The following is a 17206-nucleotide window of genomic DNA, read 5'->3' on the forward strand; positions in this document are numbered from 1 at the left end:
CAGCCCAGATAAGGCTTTATCAGTTTTATCCACTCTGTCAGCTCTATGCACAAGTGAAATGATGAAACACATTTTTAAAATTTATTCTTTTTTTAAATAAATAAGTTTAACTTTGCTACAACCCCCCCCCCCCATATATCCCAACAACCTACTGGACGGAAATGCAGTTATATTGAATGTAAATGAGTGCGTTACAAGCCCAGTCTTAGTGATAAATGTATTTATAGTAGAGAGAGGTAATGCTTTGTTTAGTGGACAATAATCTTTCTTTAAAGCAGCACTTATATTGCCTGCAATATCACCATTCCCAGTTTAATCATTTTTTTTCCTTATCTAATTAACCTAGGCACGCAACCAGAAGGTCTACGAAGAGCCAATTACAGCTCTATACTGACCCAGATTTCTGGGGATCTCCACAGGCTTCATGATATTACGAGAGGTAACGTATGGAGAACGGCTCGGGGCACGCAGGCGTGTGCAACCCAACACATGGATCTGATATTCTTATGTCTTTCTTCTCAAACATACCAGGAGTAAGCAAAGCGTTGTCAAGAGCGTTTGGGCTCTAGGATTAACGGAGCCATCATGGTCCGTTTTATGTAGTTACTAGTTTTAGACTGATCCTTTAAAATGTCCTTGACTGTCCCTTTAAGCGATCACATAACCACAACTGCCATGTGTAATCCATTGTCTCCCTTGCTGTGTTTTTTCTCTGAGAAGGTATTCCAGGGATTGTTTCTCAAGGAAATGCGTTTACTTGGTTTTGTAACTTTAATTTCAGAGCTTTCCAAGCACTACAGTCATAAAGCTGCCGTGGAACAGGAGCTGCCGGCAGCCACCGACAAACTTAAAACAACAAATGACTGCGTGTTGTCTTCACTCGTAGGTTTAACAAACGCAACCAGCAAGGTAAACAAAATCTCCGCCGGGGATTAGTTTGTCGTCTTGCTTACCGGGATCCTCGGGTAATAATAAGCTTGTCTGCGTAGATATTGTTTATGGGAGGGCGGGAGGCTACTCTATGCCCGAAATCTCCCATGTTTTAATTAAAAAAACATAGAAGCACAAGCTGGTCTTCAGACAAAAAATGATTTTCAAGAGGATTCATTATTTTATTCCTGCGTTTAATAACACATTTCGAGCCAAAAAAATAGAGCGCCCCTTCTTTACGTTTTGAAGCTCTATCTTGTTTATGTATGTATGATTTTGCTCAAACTAATGCCTTTTAAGGCTATAAATTTCTTGTGTGCATTTCTATTGCTGTTCGTTGTGATGGCTCTATACCGTATTTCTGTCCTGTTGACTTATTATTCCCAGTTTTTGCCGCGTGGCTCCAAATATTCTATCCCTTTGAGCATGAAATTGCTAAATAATCATCAGAATAAGATTTACATATAATAGGAAAAACTATGCTGGCTGTATTTTTGCGGACTGCAAATGTACTGGTATCCCCCCCCCTCCTGGCTTAAGCCATCATAGTAATTTTTTTGGGGTTTAGCCTTAGAGTTTGAGCTCGGAAAATCCGGTTATTGACCCTTGGTGTGTCCAAATTGGAGTTCATACATTTCTTTAGTGAATTGCCCTCCCCAAATATTTGGCGGGATGCATTAAGTGTCCTGGGAGGTTGTATGAGGATTTCCAGACTCACTGTGTATTATGAATGGTCGGTCTAATGCGTAGACAAGGGCGAAGATGTCTTAAATGTACGGCATTTGATCTATGCAGTATGCAGGGCCAACTCAACAACTGATAATGCACAGGGAGGTCAATGTATAATCTTCATATAGACTTGGTGGAAAATGATATAAATTAATCTATAATGATAGTGAAAATACTGGGTTAAATGACCACTATATTATGTAATTACCAAATCTTAGCCATTGCATGGAATAAACAGTATAATTGTTTGCCTTCAGAATGTTTCAGTGAAATATTGTCTACGTTGACTGGTTTGCTTGTCGCTATGAAATGAAAACACTGATTGAAGCTTCCAACATAAGGATTTTTTTTTAAGGAAAAAATAAATAAATAAATAAAAAATAATATTTTGAAAAATTGAAAGCACGATTAATTATGGATGGAATTTATCTTGAATACAGATCGCAACATTCTTTAGTAACAACCTGAACTACTTCATGTCGACTTTAAGTTACGGACCGAAGGAAGCGCTCGGTTTTACGAATCCTGTGTCTGCAGAAATGATGCTGGAGTATAAGAAGAAGGCAGCCAAGTACATGAAAGCTCTAAAGAAGGTCCGTATACAGAATCTGAAAAATGCAGCGTTCCACCGTTTAACCTGACTTTTCTTCCCGATAAAAGAAAAATATTGTCTTTCATAAGTCGGCGCAGCAGCTCGGCTTATACACCGAAGGCTAAGAGTGAGGCTTCCACCACTGATGATTAAATATTTAGATGTTAAGGAGCAGAGCGGATACCGTTGACAATTTTGTGCTGAAGCAAATCTACAGCAGTAATTTGTTTTCACGCCAGCTAAATGCCTGCGCAGGGCTGCTCTCGGTATTGTGATTTTCGACGGGAGGATGTTATAATTGGGTAAACTGTAAGCAGAGTAGATGTTTGACTACGAGCCGCTCAGCCATTAATTGTGGAAATTAGAGCGGCTTCTTATTGGAGAGAAATTGATTTTGTGCCCGGTTTATTTATTTGTTGAGTAATGATGTTCTTTTGTCCTACTAAAATGTTTGAGAAACCGTGAGCATTATCCAACGTGAAAACGCTCAATGAGACCGACCATGCTCGCTCTATCGGTGAAAAGCTCCCGTGGGCTCTCGGCTTTTGTGTATTTTATTATACAGAATAGGGGTGGGAGGCTCTGGCTTCTAGGGCTGCAGTGACACAGTAGTTCAGGATCATTCTGATTGCTGTTTAATCAGATTATTAACTCTTAGCAGAGTGCAGAGAATCAAAGGGCTCTATTTACGACAGGGAGAGTTGACAGGAGCGTTAATTCAACTAATTGACTTCACTTTACGTTATGAAGGTCCAGCCCAACCAACGACCCCAATGGGGCTCTGCAGCAAGTGCAGCTTGTCTGGCCCTCTAATGTATAGTTACGTTTAGTAGAAGTTCATCAAAGCCCCCTTACGCGTTGAATAATACATTCTATAGGGCCAGCTCAGTCCTTGAAGCTGGAGAAACCTGCCTTTCATACGGAGTAGTGAAGTGAGGGAGCTGAAGCCACAGCTCTCCTTTTGGTGAATAACCCCCAAAGGGTTATCCTGAAACCCCAGTGTCTTCTCATCAAGAACCAGAATTCAGCTCATTATCTAGAACATCTAGAAACTTTATTGTGCGTTGATGTGTTGTGGTTTTTTTATTGTACTTAGTCTATAGTATAGTGTGTGTATATATATATATATATATATATATATATATATATATACACACACACATACACACACACACACACGAGTATTTCATAGGAAGGGATTTGTGGCAATATATATTGTTTTTCTCTTCCCTTGTAATTGGGTTTTTCTCTCTCTTGTGCATGAACCACATGGAGACGTGAAGTGAATGAATTTTTTTTTTCCTTTTTGAAATTAACTAGTTTTTAAGCTAGTCTCTCTGGGACTGCAGGAAAAATGACAATTTTTACTTGCCTTGACACTTACTCTGTACATCTTATATAAAAATCTTCTGATATAATATATAACATCATCTGATCGGGTGAAAAAGAACCGGTTTTGTTGTAATTTTTTTTTAACCATTGGAGGGCTACCGGATCATCCTCCCTGCGCTAATCTATGGTTAAACAAGAAGTGACCTTTTTGGTTAAAATGCTGGCAATTGAATGTTCCAATATTATTTTTTCTAGCAGCACTGTATAGGGATGAAGACTTAAAAAAATAAACCACAGTAAATGCAGAGAATGTCGTGTGCCCTTTACTGCGATTAGGCTGGATTGGAGCCCTGTATTTACGATTCTGCAAAATATTTAAAATTACACAAATCTTGACAAAAATGCAAGACTACAGAAAATAATACTTTGTGTCCTCTCGCTAACCTTTATGTTCCCTTTCTTTAGTGTCGTACCTGTTCCCTGAACTAATTTGCTCTCCATCTCTTTATTGCTCATAGTTTCCAGTGGTTTTCCCTCTTGTACAGTTTGAGTTATAATCGGCATTATTATATATTAAAAAAAAAAAAAAAAAGGTTTCAGGACGACTAATTATGTCTATACTTCCAATTAAATCGACAATGAATAAATCAACGAAAAATTCTGCAACAATCCGGATGCCTGGAATGCATTCTGCTTTCCTTCTGGCAATTTCCAGGGTATCAGACGGTGTTTAACCGCTTCTGTGTCTGAAATGTTTACTGAAAACGCTTACCTTTATATTAAGGCTTTTCCCCCCAGCGCGGTACCAGGTCCATTGTGTGGCTGTGGGTAGAAAGACATTTGAAGATGCCACTATGTTATGAATAGCAGGATTGTCATGTTTAAGTTGCCTTTACAAATTTTTGTTTTTACCATATCTTTGTTAAAATCATCTTTTAACAGATATACATAAAATACAATGGTGGTGCCTTTTTTTATATACTTTTTTACTTGTTGGACTAAGGGATATTTTACTTGAGTTTTTTATTTTCCTTTTTGTTGCTAGTCCAGTATGGATTGAGATGTCTTTTGGGGACCTCTCTGATACATTCTCTGTGTCATGGTTGTTTTATTTATATTTTATTTTTCCCATGTTTTGGAAAGGAGAGAAACAAAGTGTATCCTTCTCTTCCCTCTGATCTGTCTGTGCTGATTACACGGTTATCAGCAAGCAGGGCTTAATAGCCCTGCATTGCTGATCACAATACGTGCGATCAGCCATCAAGGGATCAACCAGAGTGGGTGCATTGACACCTATCGAATGCCCGATCGTGCGACATTTATACCAGCCATATAACAATGCACCGGTGCTCATGCTTGGCACAGTTACATAGGATCAGCAGTGATGTCAGTAGACGGCAACAAAATCAGGACATACCGGTATCCCCTAAAGTGCGCGAACAGCTTAAGAGCTAACATATTCCACCGCACTGTACAATTTAAATATGGAGTGGTTAATAAATAAATGAGGGCTCCACTGGTGAGCTTACAATCTAAAAATCATGTGATTTCTCCTCTATTACAGCCGTGTCCAGATTCTGTGCCTTATGAAGAGGCCTTAGTAAACCAGAGAGTCCTTCTGAGCTCCACTGAAAGCAGAGAAGGTCTCACACAGCAGGTACATCATGTTTAAATCACTTTAAACAAAGCAAAGATATGACCTAATCGCATAATTTATGCCTAGGGGCTGGGGGGGATGCCATGGAGGAAAAACATGACAGTGCTGTATACTGTAACGTAGGTTAGCATTGATAAGAACCTCATTTTGTTTCAATGAACTCCCTTTATCTGCTGACTGAGTGGATTTTTTATGGCAATGTTAATGAAGTCCCTTCCCACGTAGACATTTATTAGTCAATGTGTCCAGCTGGGTGACTAAGACTGAGCCATTGTGTTTACCAATTATAAAGAGTTTGTAGATTGCACTAAAATAACAGCGCTAGAACACATACAAATATATACACATACAAATGGCTCATATAGAGCTGCCTGAAAACATCGTCTTATGCAAAAACTAGAACTGGTTTAAAAAAGAAAATAATTTAGACTGAATGTGTTGTTTCATTAAAGCACATGCTTTTCAACCGTAAGCACAATACTTAAAAAGTTATTTTTCAGTGAAAAACTGCTTGATTAGCAAAAACAAAATGCCTGGAGGTTGCACTTTATTTGGATTATGTTATAAAATAAATGTAAAAAAAACACAAAAAACATAAAAACAAATCACCATTTTATTTAATGCCCTAATCTCTAGGAGCATCTCTCTACTCATCCACATTAGAGGTACTTTCCATATCTCTTAAATCTTCTCTTCCATGACTTCACGTTATGCTTTAATGCTTCTTCTGTGACACAGCTAATAATTTCGGATATTTTGGCAGGTGCAACAAAGCTTGGAGAAAATAGGAAAACTGGAGCAGGAGAAAGAGCACTGGATGCTGGAGGCACAGTTGTCCAAGATAAAATTAGAGAACGAGACGCTCAGGATAGCCGAAATATTTAAGAATACAGACAAAAATCCACTGCTTGAAACATTGCAGGAAAATGCGCTGTTAGTAAAGGCAGCTGAACACCCGAAGGGCAACTCCATGGAAACAAAAAGTACTACTTTGGTAAGAAAGTCCCGTAACGGTGTGAATTAATTGGTGATTTCTGAATGTTTGAAACTCGAGTGGATTTAAAGAGACCTTAAGCCTATAGACTGCTTCCAGTGGGTATGTAGGGTAAAAACGGTCTGCAAGTTTATTGGCTTTGCCATTGTCACATGAACGTGCAGTATCGTATGCAAATTTAACTGTTAAGGGGATGCTTAATTTGCATATAGTGCTGCATGATGTCAGAGGGGAGAGTGGAATCTCTTAATATATACATTTGTTTACAATTTGGTTTCTCTCTCTCTCTAGATAGATAATCTCTTTGCAATGTTCTACATTATGTAGTAAGTAAGTGGTGGAGGATGGATGCATTCATCGTCAGCCTCTCTGCGAAGTACAGGGGTTTATTCACTAAACAATGGGTTGGAGTATAATGATTTTATTATACATTAATTATCAAGAAGTCTTCTTGAGTTTACTTTGTTTGTCTGCTATCACCCCTTTGGCTCTATGTAGTTAAAGCCTTTTTGATGTGCTGGGGTTTACCATCATAGGTGCAGCTGATAAAATCAGTGAGACATGCGAACGCAAGCAATTTATGTATCGAAATAGTGGATATGTAAAACAATAATCACTTTCAATGATTATTCCTATTGACCTGAAACTTCAAAATATTGTGTCTTTTAGATTGGCATGCTAACAAGCACGGAAAATCGGCAGGTATGGTGTACAGGATGGAAGTATTAAAGCATGTCCTTGGTTCCATTTACTAGATGTAGCTAGTTTGGTATGTTATATAAAGACTAATTTGGCCCCAGGGTGTTGACGCTCCATCCGAGTGTTATCAATGTATCTACTCCCATAAGTAGTCATTGGTCCACCTTTACCATCCTTAAGTCCATTACTTGCTGAGCAGCCGAGCTTGGGATGTTTTCAGCTTTTAAGATCTTAGTGCAGTCATCGGGAATGCAAGTCAACAGAATTGTCGGTAAATGGACAGATACTGAATGTGAGGTTTGCTTATAGCGCAGGTCATTCTATATTCTAGATTTCCCCGTTCACATCGTGTCAATTCCCTGTGGATCACTTTCTGCTTTAATTTTCTATGGCAATAACCTACCAGCTCTCGCTGTTGTGCTGCATGATAATTAAGCATTCCCTAAAGAGTTATGTGTGAGCCAAAGTTTTTATAAAGGTTTGTGCAATCAGCAGTACTAGGGTTTGAGTTTCTACTGCTGCATTAAGTCGTAAATGTATTAAATTTCAATAGAACAGCACCTTTAATCTAATGCGTATGGCTGCGGTGCCCCAAATTCTAGTCTGAATGGTGAAGCTGAGCATTTCTCGAGTTAACATCAATGTGACATTTCAATGAGAAGCCTATTTCACGGTAGGATCCTCATGAATGATCATAATTAAATGCAGCAATAACAATGTGGATGCTAGAATAATGTGTAACAAGCGATTCATAGTTTAACCAGAAAGTTTTGATCACACTTTCTTTAATTTTTTTCATCAAAAACTGAAACTGATAACTACTGCCAGAATTCCACATGCTTATATACATGCGCTCTGTGCTAGATGTGTGCAGCTGACATCAACGTAAAACCGAGTTATTGGATTTCATACAGGTTCACTGGATAATTGTGTGGTCTATGAGCTCATTTGAAGGGACACAAGCGGCCAAATATATTGATGCTTTCTCTGATGGACAGCTTTAGGCGTAGGAGAGTTTAAAGTGATATAGTCAATGGGTCACTTGTCAAAGGAATGGCGTTACAGAAATCATCAGTTATGTGTTTTTAGAGAGATAGTTAGGGATAAAGCCAGTATTTTTCACACCATTACGATACCAACCCAGAACATGCAGGAATGATTAATCAGTTTCCCTTAGTTGCGATACCGAAGATTCTCTTACGTTTTGTGATCCCATGCAAAGTCTTTCCCAGTATGTTATGCTACTGTTCACCTACTTGTGTCTGCTTTTCATCTTGTGTAGATTTGTTATAAATTAAGTGTTAACTTTTACGGCCCTTTAGTTCTCCCATTGTAATAAACTGTGAAGGACTATGTAGAACATGCTGTCACGCCCCATTCAGGCTGCGGAGTTGCTTGTTTCTAGGTTCCCCTGTCTCTCGCTACAGTTCTCCCTTTGCTGTAATCCATTTCAGGATTTCCTTATGCTCTGTCCTGTATTCTCTGTTTTGTGTTTAGATTTACTGCTTAGTTTCAGCTTATTAGTGATTCAGTAGGCAGGGTTTAGCACTAGGACCCACCGAATATTGGAGTACTTTGGCGTAGTGGTGGGCTAAGCATACTATAGCCATAAGATGTGATGGAATCGCCAGTTGTTATCACATAGTCCTAGGCTAGTTCCTGTATTCATGTTTGTCTGTCTCTTATGTACCTTTGCCCTCTTTTCTCTGAATCATCTGAGGATTTCAGTTCCTCTCTCCTCTCCCCATGTCCCAGTCAAGATGTCCTATCCTTGCTTAAAGGAGAAGCGTCTGAGGATCCCAGCTCCTCACTCCATCCCTTGTGTTCCTTGTTCCCTGTCCTTTGTCGTGTCCTGTATCATGTATGTCTTGTCTGGCTATGTTTCGCTGTTACTCCGCTTAGCGTCTCTACTCCCAGCCTGCAGCATCCTGCACATAATTCTAGTGCTATGTCTCATGCCTGCTCCTGGGTGCCTTCAGGATATCACTTTGTCTTGTTCTGGACAACGTCTGCTGCTATGTCAGGGCCCTGGTATGTGGCCACTCAACCCTAGGTGCTCAACACCCTGGAGAGTGCTGTCGCCCTGAACCACAGGCACTGTCCATCTCCGCTACTGCGCAATACCTCATGAACTTCATCTTTGGACGCTCTGGGTCATTACAGTCGTCTGTATGGACCAAGTCCCTGACACATGCTCTCCTTCCTTAACAGCTGCTGTCACACTCTTTTCATTCTTTTCCTTTCTGGACCATTAACGTCCTGAAGATCCTTCAGACTCCCCATGTCATGATTTGAGTTGGTGGTGTTTTGCAACCTGGTATAAAATGTAAACTCATGTTCCTAGAAAACTAACCCTAATATCACAGCGGAAGCTTAGCATCTGAAGTTAAGCTGCTACTGAAACTCACCGTGGTGACCGTATAATTGACCCACACACCACTTAGTACAAGTAAAAAAGCTTTTCAAGACTATGGCTTCCCAATGTGGGATATTGTTTTAGTCTTCAAGCCATACTAAAAAAATTAGCATGATTTAGGTCATCTGGGTCAACCAAAAGCTGATGGCGTGCAGTGGTTAAGTATAGGAAACAATGACATCTTATTACTAGAACAATTTTCATTGTGGGATGAAAAGGATTATTTGAGGTTTAAAATGTGCAGAATGCTTGTTTAATGTGATCGTTATAGAGGAATGGTCAGTTGATAATCTGCCTTGTATGGCCCTGCCTTCATCTGTTGGGTCAGTATGTTTAACAAAAACTGTCACTCCATTGTGGAGTGTAAGGTGTCATTGCAGAGCTGCTGTGGAGTAATGCCGTATAAAAATATACAGAAAGTGGAGCGCACAAACGGCATAAAAACTCAGATTCCCGGGTTGCTGCTAGAATAATGAGGACCAATAAATATACAAAGCAAGAACTCAGCACATACCCAGCGAATACCATTAAAAAAAAAAACACCATCTAGAGCATAAATATTGAGCAGCTGCCACACAGATGCCCCATTCATGGTGTCCAGAGAAGGCTTTATATAGCATGAGAGTGCGACATAAGGGTTTTTTGGGGGAAGTTTCTGGGAATTCTTACCTTATTTTATAGTATTGCTATATGTAAGGGAGGCAAGTCTTTATGATTGACCGTTTCGATTTGTTTTTTAAAACACTTCATTGATTTTTATGAACAGGTGTCCGATCACGATTCCAGGGAAAGCCTGATAAAAAATCATTACATGGGGAGGATAGCAGAGCTGACAACACAGCTTCAGCTGGCGGACAGCAAAACCGTGCATTTCCATTCCGAGGTACGTACGCTTTACTATGTGTGTTATTTAGCGGGCGTGGGGGATGCCCGGGATTCATGGATTTTGTATCTGCATAATTTTCCCCTTTCCATTTGACTTTGTGGCGGTAACATTAACATACCCCTTTCAGCCTCCTAGGCATGGTAGACACTAGGGAGTAATATATTATTTATATATCCATATGATTGCAGAAATCTATTTGATCTCCTGTACGGTAATGTGTACAATAAGGAGTGTAATGATTCTCTGTACGCCAGGTTGTTAACCCTGTTAAACTGGCAGCTCAGATGAACCCATAACAGTAAAAACGTTCTTTCCATCATGAAAACTCAGCCTTATCTTTTAAATGGCAACGTCCTATGGAAATATATTTACTGTTGATCATTAATTGTAGTTTCCATTTTTTCCAATAAGCTTTGTTTATATGCAGATCTGCATCTTACTGTCCATACAAAGCATCTGACACAACCAGAACTTAGACTTAGACAAACTCTTACATTAAGTAAAGTACACGCTTACAGTCTAGCGAATGAGACCCCTAGATTTCGATTGGTAGTGTGTGTGTGTGTGTGTGTGTGTATAAAACTGATAAAACTGTATTATGGGAAAATATTTGTTCTGAACCAGAAAAGGCAGCTTTTAAAGCCTGTTTCTACATTTACATATCATATGAAACCATGACTGGATCCCTTTTGGATCTTCTATGCATTGGCTTAATGATTATGACTGGATCACGCGCACTGAATTTGTAGCCTGCTTTATTACTAGGCCTCTTTATTACAGGTCTTATCTACTGGGCTGAAAATTGCCGACTCTCGACTAGCCTAATTTTTTGGCTATATTATGAAGAGATACACGTTGGTTTTGAGTAGACTGTATCCAAGCTCTTTTAACTATCCTGTTGTAACAGTGCCCTGTTTTCTTTTATATTTGCAGTGCCGCGCACTTGCTAAGAGATTAGCTTTGTCAGATAAATCCAATCAAAGCCTAACAGAGGATGCAAAGTCAGCCAGTCAATGCATCAGCAGATTACAGGTAAGCCTGGGAAGCTTTATCAGACCCACCAGATGATCTCCAATTGATCCTTCTTGTCAATAACTGATGTGATCTACACTTTATCCACTCGCCATCAGCTCCATGCAGCTCACAGCCATGCATTATTTAAAACCGTTTCATGCAGATTCGGTGTATGTGTAGAACTTGGAAGAACTGCATCACCTCCTATGTTCCTTGCACACAGAGGGCAATGCCAGCTCCTGCTGAAAGAGAAGAAGCCGGCGGTTATTTATGGCTAATAATTAAAGCACAGAAAGTGCTCTTTCCTTATTATCTTTACTTAGCTGGGGATAGAACGGGCCATTTATCAAACAGCAGATTTCACACAAGTGAGTTATTGTTGGAGCATTCAGCAGTAATGCATTCTCCGTCCTGTAACTGTCTGGGGTGCCCTGCCAACCTCTATTTTCCAGACTGTCACTCTTCTTATATACAGAACATAACTAAAATCCATCTAGAGGGTGACAAAGGAATGCCTCCTTACTTTCATGTGTGTGCTAGATACAAAGTCAGGTGTTGTGCAGGGGTGTGTGTATGTATACAGTCTTGTTTGTTCATGGTCCACACACCAAGATAACACTACTTTCTCATATCATTTCATATATTTGTTATATTTTCTAGTCATTTTATTACATGTATAGCTATTCCAGTTTCCATATATTGAAATCATCTAAGAAAATGCAAGGTTATCCTATGGCACTTTTAAAGTTCTATGAATCAGTAGTGATCCAAATTTTGTATGTAAAGTCTTTTAAATCCTACTGATTCTAACATATTATCATCAATTTACCCCGGTAGTTGAAAGAGCTTTTTAAAATGTGTTATAGTAGCTATAATGGCCATTTCATGTAAATCTGCGTAGGTGTTGTGTACAATGTGAATATTTTTAACTTGTTTTCTACCAAAGTATACCTTTTATGTAGCAAAACTTCTGAAATAAGAACTTTGTGTTACAATCTTTGTCGCGTCCCATCCTACCCACAATCCCTCAGTGCTGTTAACAAATGTTTGCATGCCGTGACAGATGGGGAAGACAGATGCAAATCACCGACTGTGACAGCAGAAAAACAGAGGACATCCACAAATACCATGTCTTTAAAATAGTTTTGGTTAATCATCCTAATAACGTTCTTCCTTGGTATCCTTAACGGGCGACATTAGAGTCATCTGCCGTTACTGCTAATAGACATAATCAAGACAGAAAATAAAAGTTCTGATATATTTTACTTCCTCCAAAATGGTTTGTTTACCCTTCTGTTCTGAAAAAGCCACTTTATCACTGTGGGGTGTACGCAGGAGGCTTTGTATAGAATTTTTGATCTCATGCTAATTTCCTTGCCATGCAGAAAAGAATATTAGAAGTCTCCGCTGATTTCCTCTTGCTTCGCACATCAGGCTCTATCACTTTGGAAATGTTTTCTAAATAGCTTTTCATTTTTTTCCCCTTTTTGTGTATTAGTGCTTTTTATCCCATTTTCTCCCCTCTCCGATGTCTTCTCTTTACATGCTCTCCATCCCCTGATGACCTTTTTGTTGAAGAATACTGATTGCATCAGAGCTTAACTCCTCTGTTTTGGACATGAATAATGTAGTTTCCCATTTGTGTGCAATGTCAGAAAGATACATTGCCATTTTAATAACCGCATAGTCTACAGCTGAATTTAAGCTTTTTCGTGTTTTTTTTTGTATTCTTTCCCTTAATGTTACATTTGTTTTTTTTCTGTATATGCTAATGGACTGTTTTACCAATTCTCTGCATGGCGTTCTTAGTCATTCAGAGACACAGTTAATGAAACCTTTAATGGAAACCTTTAGGAACCTTTAATAATGCACACTACCTGGCTTTCCATTGCATATTTACACAGTAAATTTACCATTGCATACCCTACGAACATACGATATAACAAGAAGCCATATAACGCAGTGATGAAAAATATGAAAGAAAAAAAACAACCTTCCTATAAAAGAGGTTACATTGTGACACACGTTTAGTTAGTAGATAGTAACAATTCATTATCTACATGAGAAATGTAACTGGTATTTTCTATATGAAAAACCTTTCATTGTTTCTTATTGCAGAGGGCCATTCGTTGTAAATCTACTTAATTTCCCCATTTGCAAACCTTTCCATGAATGCTTCTTGTTTCTGCATTATATTTGGGCAGTGAGTAAATACGCACCGATAAAACGTGTTCCTCAATGGCTGTTTTTGGTAATTTTATTCTGCTTATCCCTATGGTGTGTCAACATTATGAAGGAGTACCAAAATACTATAACCAAGATATAAAGTATTTGGAAGAAACAACAAAGAAGACCTTGTGATATACAGTGCTGTGAAAAAGTATCTGCACCTTCCCAATTTCTTCTATTTTTGCATATTTGTCACACGTAAATGTTTTAATATAAGACAAAGGCCCAAGTGAACAAAAAATGCAGCTTTTAAATGATTTCATTTATTAAAGGGGAAAAAAAGGATATCCATCCCTAATTGGTCCCATGTGAAAAAGTAATTACCCCCTTAGTAACTAATTCAACTACAGTACTTACCTACATTTAATTGCTAATTGGGTTCAGTTTCATTGGACACCCCAAGGCATGATTACTGCCAGCCCTGTTGAAATTCAGGATAAGAAACAAATCCATTGATATCTATCCATCTGGAAAGGGTTACACAGCCATTTGTAAGGCTTTGGGACACCCGCAAGCAGTGGTGTGAGAACCATTATTTACAAATGGAGAAACCTTGGAACACTGGTGAACCTTCCCAGGGGTGGCGGCCCACCAAAATTCCTCCAAGGGTGGATTGGCGACTCATTGAGGAGGTCACAAAAGAATCCAGACTAATGTGTGAAGAGCTACAGTCCTCACTTGCCTCAGTTAGGGTCAGTACTCAGGATTCCATAATAAGAAAGAGACTGTGCAAAAATGGCATCCATGGTGAAAACCACTGCTCATCAAAAAGTGCAAAAGGGCTCATCATACATTAACCAAAACACATCTTGATGACCACAATCTTTTTAAAATAGTATTTTGTGGGCTGGTAAGTTAAAAGTGGAACTTTTTGAAGACATTGGTTCTGTTACATCTGGTGTAAAGCTAACACAGCATTCCACGATAAAAACACAATACTAACAGTAAAACATGGTGATGGTCTGGGTTGCTTTACTGCTTCAGGACTCAGGTGATTTGCCATAATTGATGGAACCATAAATTCTGCTCTGTGCCAGAAAATCCTGAAGGAGAACGTCTGGCTGTCAGTTCATGACCTAAAGCTCAAGCACAGTTGGGTTATGCAGCAGGACAACGATCCGAAACACACCAGCAAATCCACCTCTGAATGGCTCCAAAGAAACAAAATGAAGGTTTTGGAGTGGCCGAGTCCAAGTCCTGACTTGAACCCGACTGAGATGCTGTGGAATGACCTTAAAAATGCAGTTCATGCTCAAATATTCTGCCGAGAAGAGCGGCCAAAATTCCTCCACAGCGATGTAAAAAGACTCCTTGCCAGTTATCAGAAATGTTTGATTGCAGTTTTTGCCGCTAACCCGTTATTAGGTTTAGGGGTGATGGGTGATATACAGGGTTTGATTAACTTTTTTCAAGAAACGATCATTTAAAAGCTGCATTCTGTGTGTAGGCATGTTGTCTTTCCCTTTTATTAAGATTGAAAAAAAGAAAAATAGAAAATCAGCGGACATATAAATAGGGTAAAAGTGGAGGGAAAAATTATCACTGTGGAGCAAATTGTGGGGATTGCTTTTTTTAATTAGTAGCACTCGCATTAACATGAGTGGAACTATATTCTATAATCCCACCGCATATTGTTATTTATTGTTATATTAAAATTGGTTGGATGACCTAAAATTATTAATCGTGACAAATAAGTCAAAATAGAAAAAAATCACGAAGAGGCAAATACTTTTTCACAACGCTATGGGTTATCCTTTTGTTTAAGAATATGTGCTGCGTTTTGTGCTGTCTCAAACGGCCTCCGTTTCTTGGAAATTTAACATGATTTGATATTTTAGATACTTTCTTTTTTTAGGATGAACTAATTACAACTGAGAGGAGTTATGAGGACCAGTTAAGCATGATGAGTGATCATCTTTGTGTTATGAATGAAACATTATCAAAACAAAGGGAAGAAATTGATACTCTAAAGATGGCTGGCAAGGTGAGTGATTTCCTGCAAGCTTCTTCACTTCTGTGATATATAATGCCTGTAAACAGTTAGTGAATGGGTAGTTTTTGCTCGGTTTAGTCAAAGCAGTTCCTAATAAAAGATGTAGAAAACTATTTTGGCACAAAAATTTGAAAAGTGCTCTTATCACCAGAGGCCGGTGATGGAATGATCCTGCTCATTGAACAGTCCCATAGGTAACTATAGTGATAAGACCACTTTTTAAACATTACCCCAGAATCACTTTTTTATACATTAATATGTAAGCAAGGGAATATATTGTATGAGGATAGAGGGGCAGAGAGAAGAGGTCAAGTAGGAGGGAGACCTGCAAAACAATCAACAATAGCTATATATGTGCTTATTGACAATAATACCCAATAAGCCATCCTTGCTGCATTCCCCAGCTAAGCATTAAGACTTTTTAGGGTTATGAACAGATAATACTCAGGTTGTGTACTGTAGTATTTGAATCGGTGTATATATAGATATAGATATATATATATATATATATATAATGTGTGTGTGTGTGTGTATAGTGCTGGAGTCTGGATGTGTGTGTATATGTATAGTGTCTGTTAGTGTATGTGTTGTAGTCTGTGCATGTGTATAAGAGTGTGATGTTAGAGTGTATGGTGTTGTATATGTTACACACTCACACAATTCCATGCAGTATGTCAGCATGTAGTGTTAGTGGGTGTATTAGTATAGGGTGTTAGCGTGCGTGACTGTGAGGCGTCTGTGGGGAGCATATGTCGTCGGCGTGTGTTATTATAAGGTGTTCATAAGAAATTAAATTAGATATTTTATTACTTTGTTTAATTTTTTATTAGAACATTTTGTTCTACTCTGTTCAATTGGGTATCAAAATATATATTAAATGAATGTGAATGCAGAATTAATGTACATCTTATATTTTTTTTTATTTCCTTGCGATCGTAGGGAAATTCCAAGAAGAACAAAAATCGGTAGTATGGTTGCATACAGCGGCCTCTGTCTTACTCGATAAGGATGGCCGGTGTCCGTCTGTCCCTGTGATGTATGTGAATCTGATTCTTCCTGCTGAATGGGCCTTGCTACGTTTTACATATGTTGGTCCCTTCAGCAGCAAAGTATGTGACACACCTGCGTCTTTATTGGAAATCGTGAAACATGTTTGAATATTACGTACACTCCGTAATTTACCTCTGAATTCCTTTTCGGGGCTGTTTTTACTTTGCACTTTTTTTTTAAAGAAAGTTTTAATTTTGTTACACAATAGCTTTAATTTCTTTTGTTTGGACTCCCCAGCTTCCTTTATAAACCAATGCGTTTAATACACATCGCTGTATGTTTATTTTTCTTAAGAGACTTATATTAAGTTGTATGGTGCTTCTTGCTGTAAATGAAATATCGGCTCCAAAATGGAATGAATTGACTCTTCCACTCAGTTCATGCTCTGTTGAAAAACAAAACAAACTTCATGTCTGGTTATTCCAAAAAATTAAGATGTTTAACAATAAATTCTTAAAAAAAAAAAAAAAAAAAAGTTTTCTGGTCTTAAACTTTGGGGAAAGCATGCACAAGACTGGGAATGGCCAATTAGGTGTATGGATATATGGATATATATTCCGTAGCGCTGTACAGTGGGTAGATAAGACATTACACAGTATATAACATAACAATTTGACTTACAGAAACGACAGGTGAGGAGGGCTATAGAGGAGAGACATGTATATACATACCTCATCACAAAAAA

The 17206-nt window shown here is 38.6% G+C and overlaps 1 protein-coding gene across 1 annotated transcript in view; it reads left to right on the forward strand.

The window, feature by feature from the left end:
* PPP1R21 (protein phosphatase 1 regulatory subunit 21) overlaps positions 1-16996 on the forward strand; it is a 32767-nt gene extending 15771 nt beyond the window's left edge. Inside the window, exons 13-22 of the mRNA XM_053459936.1 lie at positions 347-439; positions 782-909; positions 2100-2252; positions 5148-5240; positions 6004-6234; positions 6904-6936; positions 10116-10232; positions 11169-11267; positions 15334-15462; positions 16411-16996. Of these exons, the coding sequence (XP_053315911.1) occupies positions 347-439; positions 782-909; positions 2100-2252; positions 5148-5240; positions 6004-6234; positions 6904-6936; positions 10116-10232; positions 11169-11267; positions 15334-15462; positions 16411-16440 (1106 nt within the window). The 3' untranslated portion in view covers positions 16441-16996. The remainder of the gene's footprint in view (positions 1-346; positions 440-781; positions 910-2099; positions 2253-5147; positions 5241-6003; positions 6235-6903; positions 6937-10115; positions 10233-11168; positions 11268-15333; positions 15463-16410) is intronic.
* Positions 16997-17206: the final 210 nt, after the last annotated feature.

This window comes from Spea bombifrons, chromosome 3, assembly GCF_027358695.1.
Source record: "Spea bombifrons isolate aSpeBom1 chromosome 3, aSpeBom1.2.pri, whole genome shotgun sequence".
In the NCBI taxonomy this organism is placed as follows: Eukaryota; Metazoa; Chordata; class Amphibia; order Anura; family Pelobatidae; genus Spea; species Spea bombifrons.